General features: G+C 41.4%; 1 protein-coding gene across 2 annotated transcripts in view; it reads right to left on the bottom strand.

Moving 5' to 3' along the window:
• Nucleotides 1-210: 210 nt before the first annotated feature.
• The window catches only part of LOC108607001 (zwei Ig domain protein zig-8), a 59,367-nt gene continuing 46,608 nt past the window's right edge, over nucleotides 211-12,969 (bottom strand). Inside the window, exons 4-7 of one of the 2 annotated variants that reach the window (XM_017997578.1) lie at nucleotides 10,975-11,185; nucleotides 5,435-5,562; nucleotides 4,720-4,888; nucleotides 211-1,085 (exon numbers count right to left, since the gene is read on the bottom strand). In XM_017997578.1, the coding sequence (XP_017853067.1) occupies nucleotides 736-1,085; nucleotides 4,720-4,888; nucleotides 5,435-5,562; nucleotides 10,975-11,185 (858 nt within the window). In that variant the 3' untranslated portion in view covers nucleotides 211-735. Of the gene's footprint in view, nucleotides 1,086-4,707; nucleotides 4,889-5,434; nucleotides 5,563-10,974; nucleotides 11,186-12,969 lie in introns of both variants that reach the window. The other variant, XM_017997579.1, reaches the window with a different exon arrangement.

The raw sequence follows: 12,969 nt of genomic DNA, 5'->3' as shown, positions 1-12,969 counted from the left end.
AAAGTTCTTAGAGTTCGAAAATTATTAGATTTTCTTTGGCAATTAGCTGCATAGCATCCACAAAGATATACGCTTACATTTTAACTAGTCTTGAGCTTAAAACTAAATGATGCTGCAAAAAAAAAAAAAAAAAAACATATGCTGCAGCCTCGCACGGTAAACTTATGTATTATATATCTATTTATTTATTTATTTATTTATGTATGCACGTATATATTGTTTAGACATCTATAGCTTAAGAGTTAAACCAGAAAAATCTCTGTAATCATTATATACTGTATATGTGTGTGTGTGTGTGTATGTTAGCTGCTTGCGTTTGATTTTGAGTTGAGGGAGCGAGAGCGAGAGAGAGTTAGAGAGCAAAAGTTGAATCAACGTTTGAAAACGAAATGATACAAATTTGATTTGTTAGACGTTTTAACTATGGCAAATAGCTGAAAATTACGCAAATGTCGCTATATACAATGTATGTGTGTATGAGTGTGTGTGTGTGCGTGTGTGTGTGTCTTAATTTTTTACATGCGCTTTCTTGGCATGAACTAAGTGCAGCGCATGGTTCAAGTCCAACTTCAATTTTTTGAAAAGTTTCTTCAACTTTTTTTTCATAATCTTTCGTGTGTGCGTGTGTGTGTGTTGTTAGTATTAGTGTTCGCTTACGTTTCCATGGCTGCAAAAACTGAAGAGTTGTCAAACTTAGTAACTGGGCCCAGTGGCCATGGTGCGGGGGCCCGCAGCTTATAGTTGATCGAACGGAGTCGGAGTCGGAGTCGGAGCCGCAGCAGGCGGCTGCTCCTGGAAGCGACGACGACGACGCAACTTCAGCTCAGCTCGCTTTGGCTTCTTAGCGGTGGCGGCAGCGTTGACCGCAGCAGCAGCTAAAGCGATTGTGGCTTGGTGGGCGTTGACATTGGCTTCGGCATTGACATTGGCATTGGCGTTGGCGTTGGCATTGGCGTTGGTGTTGGTGTTGGTGTTGGGATCCAGCAGCAGCAGCAGAACTATGCAGGTGAGCAAGAGCAGGGACAACAGCGTCGGTGGTTGAAGGGACGCGGAGTTGCCGTGGTGCATGGCTGCTGGGTGCTCGCCTGGAACAACAACAACAACAATTGGGTTAGTAAGGCAATAGAAAAAGACATAGAGCGAATAAAAAAGAGACAGCGATAGACAGTGGGGAAAAGAAACTGGAGTTGATAAGCGGCTGCTGGCGGGCCAAATCCAAAAGCTTTATTGCCTATTAACTTAATTGCTGGCAATAAAAACGCCAACACTGGCTTAACAGACAGAGCGAGCGACAGAGAGCGAGAATGGCATTCAAAAGTGGCTCAACTAAAGATGCATACGCAACTGCCCAGCGGTGGGGGCGTGGCAGAGCGAGAACATTAGCAACACAGTTGCCAGTTGATGAGAGAGAGAGAGAGAGAGAGAGAGAGAGGCAGAGAGGGAGAGAGCGAGAGCGGCGCTATAAATTTGTTGCCAGCTCAATTGCCATGCATCGCTCGTAGTTTTACGAGCTGAGCGAGCTGAGCTCACTCCAGTCTTGGTACATTCAGCTTTTGCACCCACTGTAGCCCACCGACTGCAGCTACGTGTGTATAAAATTGCTGTTGCAAAACTTTCGCCATGCTGAATGCTAAATGGCAGTTCCAATAGCTCGAGCTGTAGCTCATTGCTCGGCTTACTAATTACAAGTACCCAGCACCAGCACCAGCAGCAACAGTGGGCGGCTGCTGTTGTGGGCGTGGCATGGAACTTTCAGTTAATACGGTTTGACATAATTAAGCGTCAGAGTTGAGCTGAGTCTCAGTTAATGTCAGAGTCAGAGGCAAGTCAGCAGCATATCACTTATGACAGCGCCCACTAACACCCCCTCACCACCCACCCTCACCCCCACATCATTCCTCCCTTTTGGCACTTAGCATCAAGTTGCGTTCGAGTCCCGAGTGCGTTAAAAAGCAAGCGCCAGCAATTGCAGATAAAAGCGCCTTAGAAACTTCTGCTTAATTGGATTGAAGGCCAGTGGCCAGCTGGGCGACTGGCTGACTAGATGGATGGATGGATGGATGGATGGATGGATGGACAAGTGCATGGGCTTTAAGCATGCTTTGGCTTTTGTATGCGTATTAAGTATTTCACTACACGTAGCAGTTCAATTAATGTAAGCGACTTTGATGTTTGCAGCTTTGTGCCCCCTCCCAAGTGAAAGTCAAAGTCAAGTTTAGTGTGTTCAGGTGTAATGATCGCATTAGCTTGGTCACCCACACACACATACACCCACAACAACACACACACATAGCGACCACACAAGCTCTATAAGCGTAAACAGCTTTTGCGGTAGCTGGCAGCTTCTGTAAGCGATTGCATTAAAGCCGTCGCCGAGCGCCTTACGTAAGCAATTAAAATTATTTTCCCTTGAATAATGCATTGAGCTCGCTTCTAAATAGTTTGTATCAGCATAAACAAAAGCATTATTATGTTAATGTTAACTGCTGTGTTTTTTCTTTTGGGGTAAACTAGAAGCAAGTCGACCCTTCAGTGCGACTGACAGCTATTGGTGACAGTTTGTTGTTGAGTTCATTAATGAAAAGCAACTATTGGTGAGTTTATTGAGCGAATTCAACAACGCTTCGTATTGCAAAAATAATGATTTTAATTTTGTTGGTGAATACACCAACGCTTTATTTAAGCTTATAGGCGTTGGTGATAGTTTGTTGTTGAGTTCAACAACGTTTGAAAGCCCTAACCCTTTAGTACTGCCTGCAGCTATTATTTATTTTATTGAGAAAAATCAATAGCTTCTTCAACAACGTTTAGTATTGCAAAAATATAGATTAATTACTTTTGTTGGTGACAAGAAAATCAGTAAATACACCAACGCTATGAATACATTTCTAAGCCTTAGCTCTTCAGTACGACTGACAGCTATTGGTGAAAGTATGTTGTTGAGCTCATTGATGAAAAGCATGCAACGTTAGAAAGCTTTAACCCTTCAGTACTGCTCGCAGTTATTGCTGATACTATTGAGAATTTAATTAATGAAAATCTACAAGTTCAACAACGCTTTGTATTGCGATTGATTGATTAATAAATGTTTTTTTTTTGGTGAAATGAAATTCAGTAAATACAGCAACACTAGACTTATAGGCCCTAACGCGTAACTATTGGTGAAAGTTTGTTGGTGAATTCACCAACGTTCGCCCTTTAGTACTGCTAGCAACTATTGGTGTGTTTAATCAACTAATTCAACAACGCTGAGTATTGCAAAAATAATGATTAATTAATTTTAATTGTTGAAATGAATACACCAACGCTCATAGGGCTTAGCCCTTCAGTACGACTGACAGCTATTGGTGATTCTGTGTTGCTGAGTACATCAATGAAATGTATGTAGTGAATTCACCAATGACTGGCAACAATTGTTGATTTTTGTTGGTGAATTGAAAAACATGCACCCAACTCACCAACGTTGATTCTTTCAAACATTTCCATGCCAGCTTATTATTAAATAATAATTTACTACTAGTGATTGGTAATGAATTGAATTCCCATATTAATTTATATAGGAAACTTACTAAGTGTTCACCAGTGGGCAGTGGGTGGTGGAACGGTAGTTGGTGAGACGTACTGTGTGGATGGCTATTGAAATCAATTAAACATTTGCTGAACCAACAGTTTGGCGTATAAGTATGTTGCTGGCAGTTTCTAAGCCGCAAAACTGTTTTGATTTTAGTTTTGAACATATATACAGATATATGTATATATATATATATATTTATTAAATAAACTACTTACAAATGTCTGTATCTAAGCAGCCCCCAACCCCAACTCCAACAACGAAGCGAGCGAGCGAGCGCAAACAACTTGTGTTAATTACTTAAGTTTCAGCAGTTGTTCCACTTAACAAGTTGATGTTGTTCTTGTTGCTGCTGCTCTTCATTTGCTATTTGTTGGTATTATTATATTCTTACTGCTCTAGTTGTGGCTGTTGTTGTTGCTATTATTATTTTAGTCTAATTCCATGGCGTATTTGTTGTAGCGTGCCGCTTACACGCCAAAGTCATTTGCGCTCAAGTTGTTAAACTTTTTGCTTTGTAAGCGCTTTTTTCCGGACTCGACTCGGCGGAAGTGTATAATGAAGCCGAAGCCCAAGCGCAAGCCCAAGACGCAGACAGAGAGACTAGGACGACTGGAGCGCACAATGGCTCAAGTGGAGACGCGCGTGGCAAGCAGCCGCCCGAAACTTGTGGGGTCATGCAACTAATTTTTGTGGGCTGCTGCTTAGAGAGTGAGCGAATCACACTTGAGAGTAGCTTCAAATTGATTTCTTTTTACATTAATTGCATTCGAGTTGCTTGCAATTGCGCATACGCCATGTTGAAGCGACTGCTCCACTGCTACTAATTGCTTGGCACATTCCAAAAGTTGACCAAACATTTTTCCAGCTTAGCCACAAACAAGTTGTCGTCAATCACCGACGCGCTCGTCTGTCAAATAAAGCCAAACAAGCTTAGTTGGCTTTCTAGCTGCCGCACATTTGTCTTGCCCCCCTCCCCACACCAAACACAGTCCGAGTAGTAAATATAATACATATACACATACATGCATGTTTGTGTGTATCTGTGTGTATCTGTGTGTGTCTGTCTGTGTTTTTATGACTTTCGAGTAGTAGAAGACGACGACGATATGGGAAGAGAGAGCATTTTTGCATACCGGGCTACTCACCATCGACGATGTGCACGCGCACCGTAGTCGGATTGGCATTGGAGGGGGAACAGGTGTAGACTCCCGAGTCCGCCTGTATGGCCTTCTGCACCAGGAGCCGACTGGTGGTCAGCACACCTTTCTCAGTGACTAATGATATGCCGCCGCGAGGTGAATCGAAATTTATGACCTGAAATGAATAACAACAAACGTCAGACAAAGCCAAACGAACAAGAGTAAACAAAACAGCTTAGTGGCCAACTCTAGACCAGAGCAGACCAGACCAGTTCACGTCCAGGTTCAGGTTCAGGTCCGGAGAGAGCAAAGTGCTTCCGTCTAGTTTGCTTTTTCGTTTTTTTGTTTCGTTTTTTTGGCTACCCACGAGCATGTTAGTTAAATTTTTATTAATGATAGCATCCAAGTCAAGCTGCCAGCATTGAAACCTATGCAGCTTGACAGTCAGTTGAATAAAATATTATCAAGCTGTAAACTTGCCAATAAAGTTGCGTATCTTAAATAATTATTAAAAATTGCTTTCAAATGAAAACGAAAGTGAAAATGAAAATGAAGTAAAGGTGAAAAATAAAGTAGAGCACAACATAAGCCAAAAGCAGACCCTTGTCAAATGTAATTATAAACATTTCAGTGCTAGTTGTTGTTGCTGTTGTTGTTGTTGAGTCCAGTTGAGTCCATGAGTCGCTTGTCTAGTGGGTGGGTGGGTTGGTTGCTTGCTCACCTGACTATTGTGCGACCAGACGACAGTTGGTGGTGGTTCCGGTGCGAATTTCACAATGCAAGTCAAATTGATGGTGGATCCTTTGTTGATGTGCAGCTCCGGACCGCCAACGACCTCAGTGATGGGCTCTGCAATGAAAAGAAGAGAAAACGAACAAGATTAGCGTTGAGGCTTTTAAATGAAATCCCCCCCCCCCCCACCCAAGCGACCTAAACAGTAGTAAAAGAGAGCAAACTAGACAATGCCCAGCCACTATATGAATGTTTATAAATTTATAGAACCCAACCCAAGCGTCAGAGTCAGTTAATCTGGCCACTAACTTGAAAATTGTTTTCTTTCCAGCACCACACAAACCCCTCCCTCTTCTCTATTGTCAAGCCGAGTGCTCCTGGTGCTGGTCTCTCTTCAATTGAACGCAACACGAGCGCACACATTACCTGCCGACATTTACACGTTTGGCTTACGTTACGTATGAGGAACAATTTCTGATTCCGAATGAATGCTAAATGAAATGGCATTAATACTACAATGTAAGCTGTCAGAAGTCAGCCAGCCAGCCAGTCAGCCAGTGAGTAGTCAGTAGTCAGTCGTTGGCATTGTCAATGCAGTCCAAAGTTACAAGGAAACAAACCCAAGCCAATGTCGAATGGATATCGATGCATTTGAAATTTTTATGCATCATTTGTGCTAAGCGCAGTTCACTCAGCATTAGCTAAAATATATTTATAAATGCATTAAATATAAAAACATGCACTAGTGATAATAATATTTATTTTAGTTTTGAAATTCAACAAAATAATAAAAAACAATTCAAAGAAATCAAAAGAACATTTTAATGAATTTTAATTTCAATAGCAAATAAATATTAAAAGCTTTGTTCAAAAAGACTTTTGTTTATATGGAAAATAAAGTGGCTGAAATTTTAGACAAGAAGCGACTAAAATAGATCAGAATTATGCGCGTTTTGTATGAAGTCTTAGCCCAACTTAGGAGACAGTTGCTATTTTAAGTTTTACATTTTACATTTTTCTGTGCATTTATTTTGCCAGTTGATTAGCGATTAGTGCGAGTTCTCAGTTTAACTCTAATTAGCTCGGTTAAGTTAATAAATGAATACAAAGTCATGCGCGGAAACTGCAATTTAAAAATCTCTCAGTTGTAAATTACACTTTTCTTTAAATTTGATTAAGTCTCTGGCGCGCGCGAGTGTGAGGAGCGCATAATTAAAAGCACAAAGCTGATTAGCTCCCAGTATATAATTCAAAGCCAATGAAAATATGCTTTTCATTGTCTTCTCCACACACACACACACACATATTTCTCTTTTGTGTGTGTGTGTGTGTGTGTGCGCGGGCTTTCATTAAGCTGCATTTGAAGTGAAGCGTTTTTGCTTTGTGTTTTTTTTTATCAGCAGCAGCTTTTGCTAAACTCAAAGCAAACCGCAACAAAATTTAATTTATTAATCCAAACATTTTTAGCATTTCATTGCAAAAGGCAAAGCTGAAAGTCGCTTTTTGTGCTCAGTTAAGGCGAAAAAGGGTGGGTGGGGGCTGAAATGAAAACAAAAGCTGAAGCTCGAAACTGGAAAACAGAAAACAGAAAACAGCAAAATTGAAAACTGAAGCTAAAGCTGAAGCTGAAAATTTGTGGCTGAAGCTGAAAAACCACGAACGAAGCGAATAGTGAATACGCATGTGTGTGTGTGTGTGTGTGTGTGTGTGTGTGTGTGTGTGTGTGCGATATGCTTAGGCGCATTTTGTTGAGTTAATAATAAACGAGTAATACGCATACGACGCATGGGACTGGGTTCAAAATCATTAGAAACGCTTTGATTTAAGGCAGCGTGTGTTTGCATGTGTATGTGTGTGTGTGTGAGTGTTTGTGTGTGTGTGTGCCAAGACTTATTATTTATGCCATTCATGCGGAAAGCAATCGAAAATTGGAATATCTACGCAGCAAATTGAAGGCACAACTATATATAAACATATATATATATATGTATGTGTGTGTGTATGTGTGCGTGTGTGTGCCTTAGTGTGCGTGTGTGTGCTTGCTGCTGGAATTTATGACCTTTTTACTTTTAATTTGTCAGCGTCCAGCAACGTTTCGTTTGTCATTACAAACAATTTTGCCCCAACGCTGCGTTGCTGTCTCGCTCGCACGCTCGCTTGCTCGCTCTCTCTCTCTCTCTCTCTGATTATAAATGGTGATATTTAGTTTTTCGCCACTTATCAGCACAATTATGAGCACAACCTGGCAAATATTTGCCTCTTGCGCTGAAGACGTGACCAGCATGCCCAAAAGTCTGAGAACGGCGACGACTGCGACGCCAACTGCGACTGCGACTGCGACTGATTAATCAGCGCAATTTAGCAGCAGCACATAGAGGGGCAGCATTTTGCATGATTTATGAGCAGCTGGTCAAGCGCTGAATTTTTAGTTTTGCGGCTAGGCTTAGGCCAAATTAGTTGGCCATATAATTATGCCAAGCTGTCGTTTCGGCCAGCTGATAAATGTGGGCGCGAATGGGCGCGTTGGGCTCATCAATTTGTCTATAAAGCTGAGCAAACGCATATTTAGTTTTATGCTGCGGTCATATCGCTTGAGTTTAACAGTTACCCGAAAAGCCTTAAAATGTATTTAAGGTGCGACTGGGCCATGGCCATAAAGGTTATCTCGAGTTGAAGACAATGGCCACGCCCACACGCCCACACGCAAAAGGCTTACAAGCTCATAAAGCTTTATGCGTTTTCAATTGAATTGCCTCAAGTGTGTCAGTGTTTGCCGTTGAGAATGTCTCCTTGTTACTGTTATTGTTGGCAATAAAATGTTGCCCCACCCCAGCAACCCACCACCCATTTCATTGTTGCTGCAACAAAGCGTTTGCTTTTATGATGCCAACCACGCAACATGTTGTTGCCACACACACAAAGAGAGAGAGAGCCGCACACATGTAAATATTAGTGCAAAGCCTGTCAGGACAAGTAAACGCAATTAAATGCCAGCAAACACATAAAGCCAACTAAACTAACTCTTTCTCTTTCACTCTCTCTCTCTCTCTCTCTCTCTCTCTCTCTTTCTCTTTTTGACAGCCCCAAAATGCAGTGTGCAACTTGATTGAGTTTTTGTGCTACAATGGCAACTGCATTTGACAGCAACTCTCGGCCTGGCTGGCAAACTAGTTAAAATAACATTAAATATTCAATCGACTGTTAAACTATAAATAAAACTATGCCTGGCATATTGATAAGCACTTCAAATCCAATGTCACTCACTAAATTGATTTTACGCTCTCTCTCTCTCTCTCTCTCTCTCTCTCTCTCCGTATGTGTAATTTTTGTTATGCATCAAATTCTTTGCTCTTGAGTTGACTCACATGCGAAATTTTTGTTGACAATTTTTTTTTTTATAATTTTTGCATCTATATATATATATATCTATCTATAATTTCTAAAACTGCTGCTCTATTACTTTATTTCAATGCGAATCTCCTATTTCATATTTTCACAATTTGTCATTTTGGTTGTACCAACTTTGTTTTGTTTTTAAATAAACTGATATATTGTATTCTAATTAGAAGGAAGCAGGAATTCGATTCACAGAAATCAAACTGAGCTCTAGTCTCTGCGAAGAATTGTGAGCAAGCAGTTCAGACTGTCTCTCTCTCTCTCTCTCTCTCTGTCTTTCTTTCTTAAATTCTATAAAAAATATTCGACACACTTGCATATTTTTATGGAAAATGCATGAGATTAAGTAAATAAAATAAGTGCACTATATATTCTTCAGCTGTTACGCCAACTAAGCGTTAACCGTCTGTATGAGCAACAATAACTCAAAGCTAAAGACATCAAATTCGCTTTGAATTGGACTAAGCTCATCTTAAATTGTTGTTGCTTGTTTTTTTGCTAAATTTATTAACAGATATTCAATGAGCATTAAAATAATCAATTAAGAACTAAAAACAATAGAATCTTAGTTAGTTTAAGCCAGCAATGTTTTAAGATATTACAGAATATTGTTATAAACATTCCAGAGAGGCAGTTAATTCAAACTGCTATTCAAACTTCAATTTTCAATGCAAATTGCTAAGAGCAAAGCGCCACGCAATTTGCATTCAAGTGGCAAAGTAAGTTAATCAATTAGTTAGTTGCAGCTTTTGGCAGCTGCTGAGCTCTTTAGTTGGACTGCTTAGCAATCTGAAGTTGCAGTTCCCGGAATCGACAAGTCACTAAATATCTTTGCTGCTAAACGCGCTGAGAGAAAGTATTAACACACACACACACACACACACATTGAGAAGTAGAATTGTTTGTTTGTGTGTGTATTTGCATTTGAAGTAAAAGCAAAAGCTCGAAGCAGACGTTGTCAACATGCAAACAACCGCAAATGTGTTTGTGCGTGATTTCGAGCATAGCCACGCCCCAAAAACCTACCACACTCCCCACTTCCCGTCCTGCCCCCTGCCGTCTGCTAAACGCCTGAGCAAAGTGTTGAAAGTGGAATTATGTGTGTTTGTGTTGACATTATAATAATGGTTTGGTTTATGTTTATAGTCTGAGTGAGCTTCATGCACATCCGTACAGGCTGAACTCGGTGCTGTGTCCTTGTCGCTGTCGGTTGTCCTTTGGACAAATATACACGCATATCTACTCCAAAGTTTGTGCCACACACACACACACACACACACACACACAGACACACATGCGTCGCTCAGTTTTGATTACTAGTCAAATATTGCGACAGCATGAAGAAAAATAAACAAATTTGTATTTAAAACTGCAAACTACTCTGCACATACGAAGAAGCAGCAGCAGCAGCAGCAGCAGCAGAGGGTGGAGAGGGGAGAGGGGAGAGCAGAGAGAGTCTGCAACGATTTTTGTAAACAGTTGCCATTATTTTGTTGCTCTGCCTGCTGTGGCTGTGGCACGTGTTAAGCAATTATTAAGGCTAACAGCACTGGGCTGTAATCTGATGAGTGTGTGTGTGTTCGTGTGTGTGTGTGTGTGCAACCCAAAAATGAAATTGAAGAAGGCCTGTGGCAACATGTGATTTATGAAGCGAGGCAACTAACTGCTTCGAGCAACAGCAGCGACACCTTAAGCCGAAAGCCGAAAGCCAAAGCCAAAGCAATGGCGCTCAACGTGCCGTGTCCCAAGTCACACGCTGCACAAACGAAACATCCATGCTCGAGTGTCATCCATCCACACAGAGAGCGAGAGCGAGAGCGAGCGGCCTGTGAAAAGCCATAAAGTGCAAATGGTGCCCAGGGGAATCATCAAACAGCAAAAAGCTGCCATAAAACGAGGCAAACATGTTTGCAACACCAAAAGAGGCAGCAACGAGCGCAACGACGGAAATAGATACGGCAACGCCATCAAGTGGTCAACATTTGTTGCGGCTGCCACCCCCCCAATCCGCTCAGCTGAGGCGCCTCTACTATGTAGCCCAGATTGAATGTCAGTGTAAACATCAAAGTAGCAGCAATAGCAGTTGGCGTTCAAGTTGCACCCCCCACCCCCTTTCCACTAGCTAATACTCACCAACTATATTTAGATAGACAGAGTGTCCAATTGGCGGCGTAGTTGAAATCTGGCACTCGTATATGCCCGAATCCTTGCGCTGAGCATAACGTATACGCAATGTCCAGTCCTCGGCATGAGGCGAATGCATTGCCTCAAAGCGCTGATCAGAGGTGTAAGTATAGCGGCCAACAGTCAGCAGATGAATATCCCGATGACGCACCCAGGACACCTGCAAAATACCAAAATTGATTAGAACAATTGTCTGACTAATAAAATGCATAAAACTTAAATGTTTAACAATAATTTGAAGCAATCTTTAATTCAAGTAAATGCACATTTTCAAATTTGCTGTAAGCACATTTTGCATTTCAATTACCGCTACGAAATTTGCGAATTTGGGCAACGCAGTTGCCGCTAGCGCTTTGATTTTCACTGGAATTTCAATCCACTGTTGGCCCACACGCCAATTGGCGGTTAATTTTTGCATGGGCTACGCTTTTGGCTTAAATCCATCGCCAGTTGCAGCAGAATTCCAGCCCAATCGTAACTGCCCGATATGGTGTTGAATCTTTTGTTCTGGCAGCGTAATTGGCCATCAGTTAATAAGCATTGTGCTAAGTTAGCAGAGCTCGTATCTGTTTTGATCGAACAAAGCGATGGCAACCGTAAACTAAGCCTAAGCCCAAGTTGCGCCTAGAGTTTGATTCAATTGAGTATCGAAAGCCAACTAAAGGCTTAAGCACATTGCGCCCAATAAACAAATAAATAAACATTAATTTACAGAATAGATACGGAATTGTTGCAACAAAGAATCAATTGAAACAATTGATTGTTGCATTTGTTGCACTTTCACTTGCTGTGCGTGTCATTGGAGCTTTAACTTTGCCAACTTTAAATGTAGCAATTGATTTTTCAAAGACAGCAACAACAACTAAGCGTGGCTATCAAAAAAACATTGTTGTCTGTGTGCGTCTGCGTGTGTGTGTGTGTGTGGCTTAAATGCAAATTGAAATTGAAAATTTGATGATTGCATTGAGCTCTGGTCAGTCAGCAGCATGCACAGCCCGAAGCGTCTAAAATAATTTACACACACACACACACGCATATTCGCTATGTGTGTGTGTGTGTGTGTGTGTTTGTGACATGTTCATTTGTAATTAGAGTGCATTGCTTAAATAAACCTTTTGACTTGTAAACAAAATGCAAGCAGGCATTGCTGATTGACTGACTGACTAACTGACGCTGCTAATTACAGCTTTGAATTTCTTTTTTTTGCCCTTGTTTTGCTTTTTTAGCGCTGCAATTATTTGCGGCGCGTCTGGCAATTAGATAATTGCAACAGCATTATTAGCAAATGAATTTCGAGTTTTGCGCAACGTTTTTGGGGCCAAGTTTTCGTTTCGTGTTGCAGTTGCGCAACTTTTCTTAGCCGCGCAACACTTTGGCGCAGCGCCAATTGTCAATGCGTAAGCGCTACAGTGTGGCCAGCCTAAGAGCAACAGCTAAAGCTAAAGAGTTAAATATTTTGTTGCAGTTGCTGTTGTGTAATTAAGTGAGCAGCAAATGCCAAAAATTTTCGATTCCGATTCACAATTCCGTTGCCGTTGCCCCCAAGAACAGCTGCAAACAATTTGCTGTTGCATACTTTTTGGAGCGCAAAATGGCGCGCTTCCCGTTAGTTATCGCTGCTGCTACAGTTTATAGCCAAGTGCAATTGTCTGTGTGTGTGTGTGTGTGTGTCGCTCTTGTTTGCCTTTGGCTTTATTTTTATTATGACGCTGTTGGCCTAACGACCAAATTTAATGCAATTATTATTATTATTATTATTATTACGAGCGCTCGCATAACTTTGCACTTAAAGTGCCAAGGGCCAAGACATTTAAATTAAGCACACACGCTTTAAAGCCTAGCCCCGAAAGTAAGTTTGCTCTCAGGGGTTGCAACCACCCACACCCCCACCCCCAACCCCCGACCCTTGTGCCTAATTAATCTCGCTGGCTGTAACTAAAATTT

Source organism: Drosophila busckii, chromosome X (genome assembly GCF_011750605.1).
Source record: "Drosophila busckii strain San Diego stock center, stock number 13000-0081.31 chromosome X, ASM1175060v1, whole genome shotgun sequence".
Taxonomy (NCBI): Eukaryota; Metazoa; Arthropoda; class Insecta; order Diptera; family Drosophilidae; genus Drosophila; species Drosophila busckii.
This window is presented reverse-complemented; position numbering and strand designations above follow the sequence as displayed.